Source organism: Myotis myotis, unplaced genomic scaffold, assembly GCF_014108235.1.
Source record: "Myotis myotis isolate mMyoMyo1 unplaced genomic scaffold, mMyoMyo1.p scaffold_m19_p_8, whole genome shotgun sequence".
Classification (NCBI taxonomy): domain Eukaryota; kingdom Metazoa; phylum Chordata; class Mammalia; order Chiroptera; family Vespertilionidae; genus Myotis; species Myotis myotis.
The window spans coordinates 93424877-93441414 of NW_023416390.1; the positions used below are offsets into that span (position 1 = coordinate 93424877).

At 50.2% G+C, this 16538-nt stretch overlaps 2 protein-coding genes across 10 annotated transcripts in view; one reads left to right on the forward strand and one right to left on the reverse strand.

Moving 5' to 3' along the window:
- The first annotated feature begins 204 nt into the window (after positions 1-204).
- SFT2D3 (SFT2 domain containing 3) lies at positions 205-2956 on the forward strand. Its single transcript, XM_036320362.1, has one exon. It carries the CDS (start codon positions 415-417, stop codon positions 1045-1047), a length of 633 nt encoding a protein of 210 aa, XP_036176255.1. The 5' UTR covers positions 205-414; the 3' UTR covers positions 1048-2956.
- A 1098-nt stretch (positions 2957-4054) lies between these two features.
- Positions 4055-16538, reverse strand: part of WDR33 (WD repeat domain 33) — a 106116-nt gene continuing 93632 nt past the window's right edge. For 3 of the 9 annotated variants that reach the window (XM_036320354.1, XM_036320352.1, XM_036320353.1), the window contains exons 17-22: positions 16258-16366; positions 12603-13041; positions 7775-7938; positions 7577-7669; positions 6709-6924; positions 4055-4688 (exon numbers count right to left, since the gene is read on the reverse strand). In XM_036320354.1, coding sequence (XP_036176247.1) covers positions 4459-4688; positions 6709-6924; positions 7577-7669; positions 7775-7938; positions 12603-13041; positions 16258-16366 — 1251 coding nt within the window. In that variant the 3' untranslated portion in view covers positions 4055-4458. Of the gene's footprint in view, positions 4689-6708; positions 6925-7287; positions 7463-7576; positions 7670-7716; positions 7939-12602; positions 13042-16257; positions 16367-16538 lie in introns of those variants that run through there. The other 6 variants (XM_036320356.1, XM_036320355.1, XM_036320357.1 and 3 more) reach the window with 6 other exon arrangements.

The following is a 16538-nucleotide window of genomic DNA, read 5'->3' on the forward strand; positions in this document are numbered from 1 at the left end:
CGCACGGCACAGCGCACCCGGGATCCTGGCATCCGAGGTCAAAACGCACAGCAGTCTCTGTGCGGCCACACGTGCGCCAACTCACACACCGCCCCACCGTCACTGCGACCTTCACACTTATCCTGAGACGTAGGACACCAACAGCCCCGCCACGAGCGCTCACTACCCTTTCGTAGCCACACCCCCTGCCGGCAACCGACTGGTAACCGACGGCCAACGCGGACAGGGCGGGCTCCCCGCAGGGCGCCGGCGAGGGTGCCTGCCGGGGGCGGAGCCGCAGCGGAGCGGCCCGTCCCTTTCCGCGCAGCCGCAGGCCCCGCCCCGTCGCCGCCGCCGACCGACTGCAGGCGGAGGGAGAGCCGCTTCCGTCAGCCTCCGACGAGGGCTGGCCGTGGGCGCAGCTCTGGGCCCGAGATGGCGGGTGTCCACCGCGAGCTGCAGGAGTACCTGGCGCAGGGGAGAGCCGGCGGGGCGGCCGCCGAGCCGCTGCTCGCCGCGGGAACAGCGGAGGAACCCGCGGCGGGGGCGGGGCGGGGCCGCGCGGGCCTGCGCTGGGCGTGGGCGCGGAGCCCGGCGGAGCCGGAGGCGGGCCCGGCGTGCCTGCCGAGCGTAACGCGCGCGCAGCGGCTGGCGGCGGCGGGCGCGTGCCTGCTGCTGGCCGCGCTCTGCTTCGGCCTGGCCGCGCTCTACGCACCCGCGCTGCTGCTGCGCGCCCGCAAGTTCGCGCTGCTCTGGTCGCTGGGCTCGGCGCTGGCGCTGGCGGGAGGCGCGCTCCTGCGGGGCGGCGCGGCGTGCGGGCGTCTGCTGCGCGGCGAAGAGGTGCCGTCGCGGCCCGCGCTGCTCTACGCGGCGGCGCTGGGCGTCACGCTGTACGCGGCGCTGGGCTTACGCAGCACGTGGCTCACGGCGCTGGGCGCCGGCGCGCAGGTGGCCGCGCTGCTGGCTGCGCTGCTGGCGCTGCTCCCGCGAGGCGCCGGCCCCGCGCTCCGCCTGGCGCTCGGGCGGTGGGGCCCGGGCGCCCGCCTCGCCCAGGCGCTGCCCGTGTAGGAGCCGGCGTCGCCGTCGGAGAGCGGGCCGCCCGCCCGCCCGCCAGGCTGTGGACTGGCCGCGCTGAGACGGACGCCAGCGGGTCGGGAGGACCCTCCGCCGCTGCCCGCCGCGGACTGATGCCCGCGAACAGGACGTGGAGCCGAGCGGACGCGCCGGAGACGCCTGCGAACCGCCTTTGCGCCGAGCGCGGTCCTGCGGCCTCGGCGGGGAAACGCCCCCCGGCCCCGCCGGCCTCGGAACCCGGTGGCGGATGTCGTGTAGCTGCCATAGCTTGTCAGTGATTTACCCTCATTCTTCAGTGTGAGCGGATCCATGAAGGGATGTAAACTTAGCCACCGGACACTTTTAAGTACTTACGAGGGATCACGCCGTTTTTTTGTTTTTCTTTTACTGAAGTTGTGAATGTGCTTTATGAGGTTTGAGGAAAGCCACGGACCTAACAATCTGTGTTGCTGCCCGGCCGGCGCGCGCGGTGGCGGCGCCAGGAGGCCACGGTTTGGTCAGGAAACGCTTTAGACGTCGATTGGAGCGCCACTGACGGCGCGCCCTGCCGGGGAGTCGGCCCTGAAAACACTGAGGACCGGTGTGGATGCCCAGGCCGGCGGCCGGCCCTACGTGGGCAGGTTCTGCCCCGCGGACCGCGGTCCGCAGGCTGGTGCTCGGAGAGGCCGCTGACGGAACTGAGAATTCCACAACCAGAGCTCCCATGTTTGATGGAAACCGGTCACGTATAATCTTATTTTATCTGCTTTTGAAGCGAACTGTAGGCCAATCCTAATGCAATGTACGATGCTTTTCATATCTCATTGAGTTTCCTTTTAGGTTCAGCACGTTTTCTGACTCGATTGCACACCTGAATTTATTGCCAGAAAGTACGGGCCGGGTATTCTGATAAGCCCATAAACGCCATGTTTTGCCACTATGTGTCAACTAGAATGAGAAATGAATGTAGGACTTTAAAAGCATTTCGGCGGTTCTCGGTTGGCATCAGTTACTTGAAGAGCCTCCCTTCAGATCACTTCCCTCGACCTCGGCGGCTGTCCGAGAGCCTGTGGTTGCTGTGCCCGAAGGTGCAGGGGATGCAGATCGCAAGTTGTTCCCTGGGGCTGGGTTCCTGCTGCCTGAACAGGTGTGGCAGGCGGCAGGCGAGCACGGCCTCTGCGCGGAACTCAACCTCCATATTCCTAGGCCCTGCGAATGCCCCTGCCACAGGAAGTGACTAGTGATGCACCCACAGGCGGCTCGCAGGCTGCTCCCAGCACCCCCTTCCCAGTGTTCTGTTAAGGTAATGCCTCTTCCTGGACCGGTAAGCAGGGTTACCTACCTCAAGTGGAAAAACCAAGAGGGTGTTTGTAAAAGCAAATGCAGTTTCCAGGGAGTGATTTATTTTTTTAACTGGAAAATCTTGTGCTACCTGCCAGTTAAATCTCTAATTCTAAATTTCTCTAGAATTTTCACTACTGAGATTTTATCATAATTAGCACATTTTTATGATGTTATTTGTAAATATTGCTTTCCCAACATTTTCTCAAGAATTCAACACTGAAAATCTAGCTTTTATAAAAGTCAAACCACCATGTATTTCAATAGTGATGTTTTAAAATGTATATATGTATCTCCTAAGTATTTCATAAATATATAGTGTAGAGATTTCACTTTTTTCTAATTGAATTCATACTCAAAATTTGATCTGGCCTGGCCGGTGTGACTCAAGTGGTTGAGCACCAACCCATGAACTAGGTCAAGGTTTGACTCCTCATCAGGGCACACTGCCCTGGTTGCGGGTTTGAGCCCCAGTGGCGGGTATGCAGGAGGCAGCAGATCTATGATTCTCATCATTGACGTTTCTATCCCTCTCTCCTTCCTTCCTCTCTCTGAACTCAATAAAAACTTTTCTTAAATGTGATCTCCTATTCTGCTTACTGTGTTTTAAAGTTAAAGCCTAAAATGTTATAAAGTTTCTTACCATATTCTCAGAAAAAGACAGAATCCCTCTTCTGCTTCACAGAATTGATACTGACCAGTGGAGGGCAATAAAGGATATCCACAACCTAAAGCAGTCTTGAGCCACCCAGTCATGTTTGCAGTGAGGTGCTGATAAATAAGAGAAAATTATCCACTTATACTTCAGTGATTTGATGCCCTGAATGGGTGACGGCCATTTTCTCACTCTGCAAAAGTTACAGCTTTTACAATTTTTTGCATATGCTGATAAACTATCCCTTAGAAAGGGGAGTTTCTAAGCAGCTACTAAGACTTCCAGCACCACTAAGTTTGCCCAGCAGACTTGTCTCCAATGCCAAACTCCAATAGAAACTTTCCTCTTATAAAAACAAAATAAGGGCCAGTATAGAAAGTATTATGGAGCCCTTTCAAACTGAACTTTTGGCATCCATTCCAAATGGGGCCAAATGTAACATTTAAAACTAAAGGAATTTGTTGTAGACAATAACTTCCTGGCTTTAAGTTAGAACTATACTCAGCCTTATAAACGCTGGTATGGAAGAGAAAGCAATTATTGAAGTTTTACAAAGTTGTTTTAGACATTTTGGTCCATTCTTTTCAACTTAATTTGTGAAATGATGTACAGTCATCAAAAGGATACATGTAGTTAATTTCTGGCTTCCATCAAGTTCCTCTAGTCGGAAACAAGGCAGTTCAAGTCTAAGGTTATTACTAGGAGAAGTACCCAAGGGAGAGCCCCCCTACTTGGATAATGAGAGTATTTTCATAGTATAATTCGCCATCTGCCAGAAGATGTTTAACCAAGGCTTTGAATCTACTTCAACCTATGTTATAGTTTTAAGGTATTTCTCACTCTATTACAAAAATACAGAATGGCTGGATGAGAATTTGTTTAAAAAAGTTCAGAGGTGAAATTAATTTAGAGACTTATAGCGGTTCCATCAAGTGTGCTTACAAGGATAAGCACTAACTGTACACCTTCCACAGACCGGATGCATGGAAACTCAGGGTTTCCTTAAGGCAAGCACATCACAACTAGTTCTTTTCTGTTAATTCTTGCATAAATCACATTCTGTATTCATACAAAAACAACTTAATGTTTTTTCTCTGACAAACTGTACATATAGAAACAAATTTCCAATTGAACATGAACTTAATTTTGAGGAGGTGCTCCTTGTCTCGCGACACTTAAAAAAAAATTCCAGCTTTTATCTTCACAAAAGAATGCAGGAGCTGGGCAGTGAGGTGGACAGGACAGACAAGGCAGCTGCTCCGGGGCCAGCAGCAGTCTCTTCACCTGAAGACCACGGGGCTCCGGGAACTCCGCTGCCCCAGCAGAGTTCAGGGCTACAAGGTGCAGGCTTCCTTTTGTTTCTCTTGTTAAGTCCACAAGGAGTTTTTAAATACTGTCCAGAGAGGCCGCGGGGGACTCAACCCCAACTTCTACCGGCCCCTTCCACCACCCCTTGAAGCTCCTCGCCGTGGTGGACCAGAGTTCATGTTACTCCCTCTACTCCAGTTACTGCCACTCCGGACCCCTCTGGAAGGAGTACCACTGCCTGGAGGGCCCCCAAAAGGTTCATCTCTGTGGTATCCATCATGGTGATCTCCATCCAAGGAGCTGGAACGCCCAGATTTTGGCACTCTTTGGGAAGGTCCTGGGCCCCCTCGGCCTAAAAGGAAACATTGATTTGACATGTGACTTTTTAATATCAGAAACTACTGATAACTCCTGGTACAAACTTGTACTCTGTGATGACAGTACAATACTTGTGGGTTTTTCTTTAAAACAGTTCTAAGGATAAGCATTCAGTGCACTAAGGGTTGTGCCTCTACTCTCTTCTTGACCGCTGTCTCACTCCCAGCCTGGCTGGGGGCCATGCCCCTGCACATGAGCTAGACACGCTCTGCAAGGCAGTGCCGTCACCCTCCTGTGCCACAGGACTATTCTGAGGGCGAGTCTGCACAGCACTGACTGAACTCAGGAAGCACCTGCAGTGAAGGCAATTACAAATGCTAACCTAGAGCACGTGTTCACTAGGGTTAGGCCACAGCCATGTGGCACTTTTGATTTCCTTTTAAATAGTGAAATAAAATATTTCTTGAAAAACAAAAGCGTAGAAAGAAAAATACTAGCTTTTAGAATGATTTCTCCCAGGGATAGTTTTATTTGTTCTAGTCTTGGACACACAAACTTAGGTATCATTAAAATTCTGATTTAAATTTTTTTTTCTCATGAGATGATAGGATTTGGCAACCTCTCCCATAATGCATTATCAGAAGAATATTGACAACTCCTTTTGCCTTAAATTTTTGAATGCAACTGAGTCCAGATAAGACAAAGAGGTTAGGAAAGTTAGCCAAAGGAATATTTTTAGCTTCTTTTCTTACAAAGTGCAGCCTAGAGACCCACAGAAGGTGCAAGGGGAAAGCAGGTGTCAGCTGGGATATAATTTTCACACTAGGCACGTGGCCTCAACCAAGGACCTAAACGGTGTCCTGAGTGCCCATATCGACCAGCAGCAAAATGTGTGCTGAGACGGGGAGATCTGGTGGCAGGAGGCACATTCTGAGGGGTTTGCTAGGAGAAGGACCAAACAACTGTCAAGAACAAAAGCCAGAACTTTGTCAGGAAGGCAGGTTACCTGGGGCGTGGAGCACAAGTTGGAGCACATGGTGGTCTTTCCAGCAGCCTCCACACCACACCCTGTACCATAGCCCCATCTAACCTGAGACCAGAACTGTCGTTAGCATTTGGTGGCTCCTGCCCTGGCTAAACGTTAGTGCTGCATCAAAAACAAAGATCCAGCCCAACTGAGTGGCTCAGTGGTTGATCACTGACCTATGAACCAGGAGGTCACAGTTCAATTCCCGGTCAGTTCACATGATTGATGTTTCTATCTCCCTCTTCCTCTCCCTCTCCCTTCCCCTCTGAAATCAATAAACACATATTTTAAAAATAATAATAAAGATCCAAAAGTTGTAGAAATAATCTTAATGCCCCCACTTGAAAACAACCCCTTCCAGGCCATGCTGCCCAAAGTCTTTGTGACTGGGCACACCAGTGAAACCCTGGAGCCGGGAGAGGACCAGTCCCCCCGCCACGCACAACGGAGACCTCCAGGGTTCCGAGCAGGCGTCAGTGCAAAAGGCACCACCAACAGCGACAGTGCTGGGCACCCTGACAAAGAGCTGAACTTGAACAAAGCAGAAGTTCTCTTTTTTTTTTTTTTAAGAATTTTGAGAGAGAGGAAGGGAGAGGGACAGAAACATCCATGTGAGAGCAAAACATCAATCAGCTGCCTCCTACACACTCCCCAGGCATGTGCCCTGACTGGGAATCGAACCATGACCTCTTGGTGCACAGGATGATGCCCAACCAACTGAGCCACACCCGCCAGGACAAAGCAGAGATTCTTGCAAGCAAGTGGAGGAGACCTGTGCAGAAGGCAAACTTGCAATCCTGAGTGAGAGCACCGACTGCCTGAGGGGTGAGCCTAAGCAAACTGCATCTGCACCACCTTTGGGAACATGTGCCTTCCCGCAGCCTAAGCCCTGGAGGGTAGCACAGTGCCCTGGAACAGGCATTCCCTAGGAGGGCTGCCTGGAGATGAGGCCCCCAGAGGTCCCGCAGCCTTTTTGGCAGGCTGTGGCATCCACAGCTCCCAGAACTGGAAACTGGCCTCCACTTACCTTTGCCTCCTCGATCTTCAGAAGGACCCCCGGGGGGTTCCATTTCTCTATGCTCAGAGGTCCCTGGCCCATCATGCCAGGGGCGCTTTCGAGGTGGCAGGGATGCCATGTCCATGCCTTGGAGAGAAGAAGAACGCTCTCTGCTAGCTGGGGAATGACCATCATGAGGGGGATGGTCCGGGCGGGGAGCATCACGGAAATGTTCATGACCTGGCCCTGAAACAGAAACGCAGATGGACAAGGCTAAGAATCTGACAATCGCATTATATTACAATATGACCAACAGCAGACAGAAATTATACTGTTAAGAATTAGTAGCAATGTGAGAACCAACATTCACTCATGCAAGGAACATACCATGAGCACATATAAAAGGTCAAGATCAGAAATCAACCTACCCCCTAAATTAAGAGGCAGGTAAGGTCCAGAAAAGTGGATCTCAAACTTTTAAGTCTGAGGATCTCTTTACCACCTTAAATTTCTGGGGACCCCAAAGAGATTTCATTCATGAGAGTTATAGCTAACAATATTTGCCATATTAGCAATTAAGATGGGGAAAACTTTAATTCTTTTAACTACCTTTTTCAAAAACAAAACAATGAAGTGAAAAGAGTGCTGCTGTTTTCTATCCAGGCCAATCCCTGCAGAAATGCCCGGCTCACGGGAAGCAAGCCAGGCTCCAGCCGTCTCTGCACTCCATCTCTCCTCACCAGTGAGGCTGCTGGCTGGAGGCGTGACAACAGTCCAGCCTCTGCTGGTGATGCCAGTTGGAAGAGAGAGAACCTGGTGGGCCTGGAGGGTTTCAGGCCCCAGGGTCTTGGAACTGCTGCCTGGAGTCACCACAGCCCCGGGCAGTCTCCTGCCTTACCTGGCTCTCGACTTCCATCCCAGGAGTCTGGTTTCCGACCTCCTTCAAAGCGAGGGAATTCATCAGGAGTGGGAAGTAAACCCTTCCTTCCTCCTACACAAAGAACAAAACACCACACTCACGTGCTGTGTCAGGTGTGTTCCCAGCTCTGACCTCCACAGCCCTGCCCTTCACGGAGCCAGTGTCCTCAGCACATACCTCGTGGGGCACCCCGACCTCTGCCCCGGAGGTCTCTTCCACGGGCAGCTTCCTCAGAAACATCAAAGCTCTCCTCTGGACCGAAGTCATCAGGACCAGGAAAGCCATCCCTTCCTCGGGGGGGAGCCCGGCCTTCGTGTCTCGGGGGGGCTCCTCTTCTGAAACTGTGAGGAAAGCAGCAGACGGTCACCTCATCAATATGGACCTTACAGCTCTACGTTCACATTCCAAGAAAGCATCCTATATAATAAAAGCCTAGGTGGTGCGATGCCCTCACGCAATGTCATCACAAGATGGCTGCCCTCACAAAATGGCCAGCAGGGGAGGGCAGTTGGGGGCCATCAGGCGGGGGGGGGAGGGGGGGGCAGTTGGGGGCGAGATCAGGCTGGCAGGGGAGGGCAATCCGACTACATCCCCCAAGGGGTCCCAGATTGGAGAGGGTGCAGACTGGGCTGAGGGACACCCCTCTCCCATGCACAAATTTCGTGCACCAGGCCTCTAGTATGATATAAGACAGGATGCAAAGTTAAATGGGAGAAAAAGTAAAATTGTGCATTTTTAAAAGTATACATTTTACAATCCCAATATTACAGGCAAAAACAGGCAGGAAGTAAACATCAGAATGTAGAATTATTTTAATATTTTTAGGCTTTGAGGAATAATAATAGCAGTGAGCATTTTTTAAGTGCTTCTATCATGCCAACCGCTTTACATTATTCATTTCATTCCACCCTCAAAACCACCCCATGAAGCTGGCATTATGGCTAACTCCATTCTACCCATGAGCACACTGAGGCACAGAGGTTAAGTCATGGACTTAGGGACACACATAAGCACTCAGGTTTGAACTCAGCCAATCTCGCCCCTCAGCCCAGGCTCTTTACCATTGCTCCCAAATACTTCTCATTATCATTGAAATTTTTGTAATGAATATTTAACACTTATAATCAGGAAAAAAGAAGAGTGTGGGCCCATGCCTGCCAACTGTGACAGACATATTTGGGGGCCTCTGCCTTGGCCCCCACTCCAGTCTCTACACAGGGGTGGCTATTACTGTCACCCACGGCCCCGCTCCACAGCAGACTGGGGACAGCAGGCATCGGCTCAAGGGAAGGCTGGTGCCCCGGCTAGAGGACAGTTTCCCTCCCTCAGGATTCTGGACTGGGAGTCAGTCAGCGGGAGTGTTGCTGAAGCTGGGGGGCAGCAGAGCAGGGGCCTGCAAGCGGGAAGGGCGCTGCCCCAGGCAGCGAGAAGGGTCAGAAGGCGGCAAGGGCATGGGCTGGTCCGCAGGAGCCACCTGCCGGGACTTCCTTCAGGCCAGGCCTTCTGCTTTTCCTTGAGTCTCCATCCTATTATCTTTTGCTCCATTTTACTTTGAAAATTTTCCAATTTGCAGTTAAGTTGAAAAACGAGAACAAGCCCATATATCCATCACCTAGATTAATCAGTTCTTACGGTTGCACACATGAGCTTTAGCTTCTCTTTATCCACCTGTTTCCAGATTCATGTTCTAAACCATTCTAAAACCAGCTGCTGGCATGTGCATCATCCCTGAATACTACAGTATGTTCCTTCTAAAAACACCATTTCTCCTATAACATACTGTTACTACTCTAACATGGAATATTGTTTATTCTATAGTCTCATTCAACTGTCTCCATTTGTCCTCAAAATGTCCTTTACAGTTGTTTTAAAATATGAATTTGTCATAATCACTTAGTCACTCGTAGTCATGTTTCTGTGTTCTACTTTAATCCACAACTATCCACCTCCCTAGTTTATCTTTTGTGATCTTGACTTGTTGAAAGGTCACCCACGTGTTTTATAGAATGTCCCACAATGTTTTTTGATTGTTTCCTCATGATTAGATTCCAGTTAAACATCCTTACACTTTCTAAGTGGCGTCTGTTTGTTTCATGGATTATGATGTACAGGTGGGAGGGCCTGCACCTCACTACACAAAGGCAATCTCCTCTGCAGGTACCCCTGTCCCCACAATCTTGTCCCCAAGGGCTTTAGCTTCCAGGGATGAGCCTGGCCTGAGGTCACGTCTGAGTCATGTTCCTGCACACACAGGGGGATGACCAGCACAGTGGCTGAAATAACAGCAAAAGGTAAGGGTGGAACTGGCCAGGAGAGGGGCGGAGCAGGAAGAGGAAAAGCAGACAGCACTACTGCCCCGAGAAGCACAGGGGTAACCCCCAAAAGCAGCAGGTCTCTCGCCCAGGAACCATCATGCAACTGCCCTCGTTACAAGAAAACAGAGAGAATCTAAGATGCCCTAATCAGAAAACAGCTCCTGTTAAGACGTTTGTGTAACACACACCCCCTCCCCGCCCGCCACAAAAAAAAAAAAATTCTTATGTTGAAGACCTAAATGTGATGATATTAGGAGATGGGCCTTTGAGGTCATTAGAGTTTACTGATGGGGCCCTCATGAATGGGCTCAGTGGCCTTCTAAGAAGAGGCACCAGGGAGAGCTTGCTCACTCTCCTCCAGCTGCAGACAGGGAGAGGGTGGCCGTCTGCAAGCCAGGAAGAGAAGTCTCACCAGAGACCACCCTGCTGGGTCCTGATCTGGGACTTTCAGCCTCCAGAACTGTGAGAAAAGAGATTTCTGTTGCTTATGCCGAGCAGGATGGTATTTGCTTACAGCAGCCTGAGCTCCTAACAAACTGACCTCTCTCAAATGCCTCTCCTTCCTTATGTAACAGGTTCATTTCATCACATTACTGCGACACTGATGCTGCTCTAGGTGCTGAGGCCTCAGTGGTGGGTGCGCAGAGCCGTACCCTCAGGGAGCTCCGCAGGATGCAAGAGAGGAAGAAATGGACACAGCACTAGTGTCACACAGTGCTAGGTACTGTGAAGCAATAGAAAGCAGAGTAGAGGCCTGGGTGTAGCAGGAGGAGAGGTCCACCTGAAGTGAGCCACACCGTTTGGGAACCGAGTCCCAGGCAGAGGGAGCAGCAAGCACAGCAGGACCAAAAGCCTGGTGGGCATCTCCAAAGAGCAGCACGAAGCTGTAAGCAGCACCAGAGTTTAGACAAACACAGCACAAACTGAGGCTTAGTAAATCTGAAACTGCGCAAGATGCAGAGACTCAAGAAATCAAAGTCCTGTTGCTGCCAAAGCCATTGGAAATGAGGCGCCTGCAGAGACAAAAAGCCACTTCAGAGTGAATACCTGGCTATCATAAAGAAAGGCCCTTATGAAAACTGGGAGCCCTGCCCTAACCGGTTTGGCTCAGTGAATAGAGCGTCAGCCTGCAGACTCAAGGGCCCCGGGTTTGATTCCGGTCAAGGGCATGTACCTTGGTTGTGGGCACATCCCCAGTAGGGAGTGTGCAGGAGGCAGCTGATGGATGTTTCTCCCTCATCAATGTTTCTAACTCTCTATCCCTCTTCCCTTCCTCTCTGTAAAAAAATAAAATATATAAAAATAAAACACGCCGAAACCGGTTTGGCTCAGTGGATAGAGCGTCGGCCTGCGGACTGAAAGGTCCCAGGTTCGATTCCGGTCAAGGGCATGTACCTGGGTTGCGGGCACATCCCCAGTGGGAGATGTGCAGGAGGCAGCTGATGGATGTTTCTCTCTCATTGATGTTTCTAACTCTCTATCTCTCTCCCTTCCTCTCTGTAAAAAATCAATAAAATATATTAAAAAAATAAAAAAATAAAACACACACACACACAAAAAAACTGGGAGCCCTTAAATCTTTTTTTTCCCCCAAAAAACTCCCTTCCAATAGCTGCTTTCCTTAACCCACTATTTCACCCTCCGCGGCCCTTTTATCAGCCAACCTTTTCTAACACATCCTGTGAGGATGGGGACTGCCAACCCTTGACTCAGTCACCTGCTAGCAACACTAGTGAGAACTGTGCTGGGAAGAGAGATGAGCAGAAGACTGAGGGGGGGCAGGCAGGAGTGCTGAACAGCAGGGCCTGCGGGGCCTCCAAAGGTCAAGAAACCGCCGATTCTCAGTGTGGCCCCGTATCTGCAAAATGTTTACAGTGACGCCTGTCTGACAACTCACTGAAACAACAAGGCTAAATAGCACACAGTAAATATCATCCTCATCGACTATTCTGAGTCTCTCTTGAAATTTCACTAATTCTAGTTTTTTTCTCCATATTTCTCTTATTTTTTTTATTTTTATTTTTTCCTCCTCCATATTTCCTGTGTTACTTTTTTAAAAAAATATTGATTCCACAGAGGAAGGGAAAAGAAGAGATAGATAGAAACATCAATGATGAGAGAGAATCATTGATTGGCTGCCTCCTGCACGCCTCCCATTGGGGATCGAGCCCGCAACCCAGGCATGTGCCCTGGTTGGGAACTGTGACTTTCTGGTTCACAGGCCAATGCTCAATCACTGAACCACACTGGCCAGGCTCTTGTGTTCTTTTTTACCCCAAGCAAGCTGAGTGCTCATTCAAGACTGACCTTGACCAATTTTAACAGCACTGATTTGATTTTGTTAGGATCTTTAGGCAATTTCACAAGAACTATGTATTGAACAATTCCTTTATTCTTCATCTATATATCTGTCTCGTCTTTCATCATTCTAATCCACAGAACCTGGAAATTTCTAATCCGTTCCAAGAAACTTTGTAGTATGCAGATCTTCCCATTACTTTAAAACAACCAAAAAGATGCAAAGAAAAAATGATTTCCACATTGTAAAGACAAAAGAACCACATAAAGGTTAAAAGGCATAATATTTTTTAAAGTCTAAATGCAAAATGTGGAGAGTATAGGCTACAAGTGAAAAAGAGACTGTGGGGAAAACAGGCAAAAAGCTCCAGGGAAGAAGAAACAGACCCCACCTTTCTTCTCTGCGCCCTCGAAAACGTGGGTCCTCGGGGTCCCGGGGGAATCGCTCATCTCCAGGTCTGCGGCCTTCCCATGCCCCTGGCGGGCCCCGGGCTGCGCCCCGGCCATCCCCCTCGCTGAACTCCCTGTGATCAGGAGGAAAGGGAGGCCCGGGCCCCCCTCGCCTCCACTTCTCTTCTTGTGGTAAAGGTCCTCCTCGCCCCTCAAAATCACGTAATCGGTGGCCAAAGCGCTTGTCAGGGTGGAAGTCATCTGGCCTGCTGAAGTCGTCAGGAAAGTCGGGGTGAGGGCCGCGTCGATCAGGGGGACCCCTGCAGTCCTGGCCGCCCCGGAACGGCCCCCTGTCGGCACCGTGCTCCGGGCCGCTGCTCTGCTCGTGCCGCCTCTCGGACAGCGGGCCCATGTGGTGGTTTGGAGGGCCCCGGGAGTCACCTACGGGAAACAAAGCTGCTTTTACCAGGTCTTCCAGGCTCTTTCATTCAGAGTCTCCCCTCCTTGGCTCTCAGCACACTGAGGAGACCACCATCTCCAAGGCATCATATAATGAGAGGAACTAGGGTTTTGTACAGATTTCAACTTCATCACCCGATAGTTAAGCCACTCGACCTAAAGCAAATTACTCATCTCAAATGGCATTAGCAACACCCACCTTCCAAGATAGCGATTAAGTAGGAAACATAAGACAGCCTCACAGGAATAGCCTGAGCTCCCCTCCCTGCCCCTCTTCCCGTGCAGGCCAGGCAGCCAAGCAGAGCCCACGGCTGCACCGGTAAGGCCTGCAGAGCCCATCACAGGGCACTGGGCCCCCTGCCGCCACCTCCGAAGCCACTCCTTTAACCCCTCGCTCATTTCACGTGGCCTGTTACTCATACTTTGGTTCTGGACACTCTCTTTTGGAAGGCACAGGGAGGCGCTTCTCTTCTGAGTGCCTGGGCCACGCAGCCTCGCTCTACGCTCTACGCAGGCTCTGGTTCAGGTTCAAGCGAACACTCTTTCTGCCTCTCTAGGAATGATAGCCCTCCTCTATAATATTGTCACCATTCTTTGCAAATAATATTTAGAAACCCACCAAAAATTTTTTGAAATATCTGAACATGTAATATATTTAAATTACTGAATAAAAATGGAAAAAGACCAGTGAATTTCTGATGGTGAACTGAGCTCACTGCCCACCTCTGGGGGATGTTTTCCTGAACGGCTGTGGCCATTTTAAACGAGCACTTATTTTGGTCAACACACAATGAAGTCACATTTCTGAAAAGTGGAGAGCAAAGGGACACTCCTGCCTCTAAAACAAGTAAGGGCTTAAATAAAATTCTTTTCATTCTGCACCCTGGCCATAGAGATGAGCTGAATTTTGTTTCCAGGTATCATAGTCAGCCATAATTCCTACCCTTCCAATGTCCTTCCTCTTACATTTCTGTCCATTTCAATCCCTCCTCACCATTCAAACATGGAAGTTTCCATATGAAAATACAGCATCTGAAGAATTCTCTCCTTCCCTCCATGAAACCAGCCCTCTCCATCATGCTCAGGAAAGCCCCTTCCGACCCGCCTCTTGGTTCAGCTTGCAAATGCCCCAGACCTGTCTCCTAATGGAAGACAGCCCCCACCTCTCAGTATCCCTGACGTACGTCTTCGCTCTGACATTGTGCTGCTGGAACTGGGCGTGACCTCTGACCTGAGGAGCTGAGCATATTCCACTTGGACTTACCTACGAAGACTAATCTTCCCATGACTCTTTCTGTCTACAAGTCCCCCGTTTATCCAGGGAAAGAAACCCACCACTACCAGTTAAAAGGGACGCGGCCCCCCGGGATGGGGCGGCAGCGCGGGTTAGTCCAGTAGGGGACGGCAGGGCCCCTTTTTCGGCTCTCCCTTCTCCCTTTTGTCCCTGGGAGGAAAAAGAGGAGGAAGGAGGAAAGAGAAAAGAGAAGAGGAAAGAAAGAGAAGAGGGGAAGAACAAGGAGGGAAACAGGCGGAGACAGACACAGGGCAGGGGAGAGGGGAAGAGGAGGCGCTCAGCTTGCTGACGGCTGTACCTTGTGGATAAAAGACTCTTCTTTCTTACAGCCCCCAAATTCAAAGATGGTCCTTCATGCTTGCTTTCTCTTACTTTCCCTGTGGGCCACCCCTCCATAGGATGGGATTAAATAAGCATCTAATTCTTGTATTCCTTCCTTTATCCCTACCTCTAATATCTCATATACATTCAATCAAGCTTTAAATTCCCCAAGTGCTAGTGCTGGAAATGCTGACAAGGACTTATCTTCATCTGATAAAACCACAAGAACCCTAACATGAACCACAGGATGCTGTGGGCTTAGCCAATTTTAAAAAAAAAAAAAAGAGGAAAAGGAGGGAAGTTCTTTGAACAGCCGCCTGCACAGAACACAGGCTCTCTGGTTTGTCCTCCACTGAATGTACCGGTGCACCTCCTACACCCCCCACTCCCTCCCAGCCTCCCCTCACCTCTCCAGCAGCCTGCAGCCTCTAAATCCCTGCTCCAGCTCTTCCTGCGGGCGCAGGAGAAGAGCTTACCCCTTTGGGAACAAGGACTCTGGCTCCCAGCATGTGCTCTTTCAACTCCTAAGATTAACACCTAATTTCCAAATAGCTCCACATCTAACTAAACCAGTGATGGCGAACCTATGACACGCGTATCAGAGGTGACACGCGAACTCATTTTTTTGGTTGATTTTTCTTTGTTAAATGGCATTTAAATATATAAAATAAATATCAAAAATATAAGTCTTGGTTTTACTATGGTTGCAAAGATCAAAAAATGTCTCTATGTGACACGGCACCAGAGTTAAGTTAGGGTTTTCAAAATGCTGACACGCCGAGCTCAGAAGGTTCGCCATCACTGAGCTAAACACTGGCATCCTCATCTCTGCTCTCCGACAGTATCCGCCACCTGAGGCGTGGCAGGTCGGTGCGCTGCCCTATTCTTTTCAAGTGGCGCAGAACAATGTAATCAGCTAAACAATCCAATTCTTGATACAATTTGGAGGGAGAAGGGGATGATACTAAAAACACTTAAAATCTCGGAATTTTTTTTTTTTTTAATTTTTTTTTTTATTTTATTGATTTTTTTACAGAGAGGAAGGGAGAGAGATAGAGAGTTAGAAACATCGATGAGAGAGAAACATCGATCAGCTGCCTCCTGCACATCCCCCGCTGGGGATATGCCCGCAACCCAGGTACATGCCCTTGACCGGAATCGAACCTGGGACCTTTCAGTCCGCAGGCCGACGCTCTATCCACTGAGCCAAACCGGTTTTGGCCTCGGAATTCTTTATCCCATCAAAACATCTAAAATGACCCAGTTCAGCTCTCAGCTGCTCGTGCGCTGGAGGCACAGCAGCACTCCCATCCCCAGGCGGACAGGCCTCCGGCCCCCTGGAGGAGCTCGCTGCCTGCACAGGTTTCTGGCTAGCAAAAAAGCCACGGGTGAACGCCTCTCAGACAGAACTGTGGCCTGAGGTGGCTGTGCTCTTGCTTTTCCTAGAGGTTCAAGTGACCACTCTATCAAACACTTACCAGGAAAGCGATGCATTGTAAAAATAATTTTTTTTCTTTCTGTCAACAGTAAGGTTGCCACAAAGGTGGTGAAGTACAACCTCTTACCCGCCAGCAGATATTTACCTTTGTTAGGGCCAGGTCCTTGTCCAGGGTTAAGAGGGGGGATGCGACCTTGTGCTCCCTGCTGCCCTAGGCCTGGGATCAGGGGTGGGGGGCCTGTGCTCTGTCCTTCCTGAAAAGATGTTTTTAAAGAGGGAGTGTGAAACCACAGCTTGTGCTTTGTGAATAGCAATTGTATTATAATGTGACAAGAGAAAAACATTACGTTTCCCCAAAGCCACCAGCAGTAAATGTATAGCTAGTGACATCACAGCAAAACTGTCCTTAAATTCAGGGAGATACTT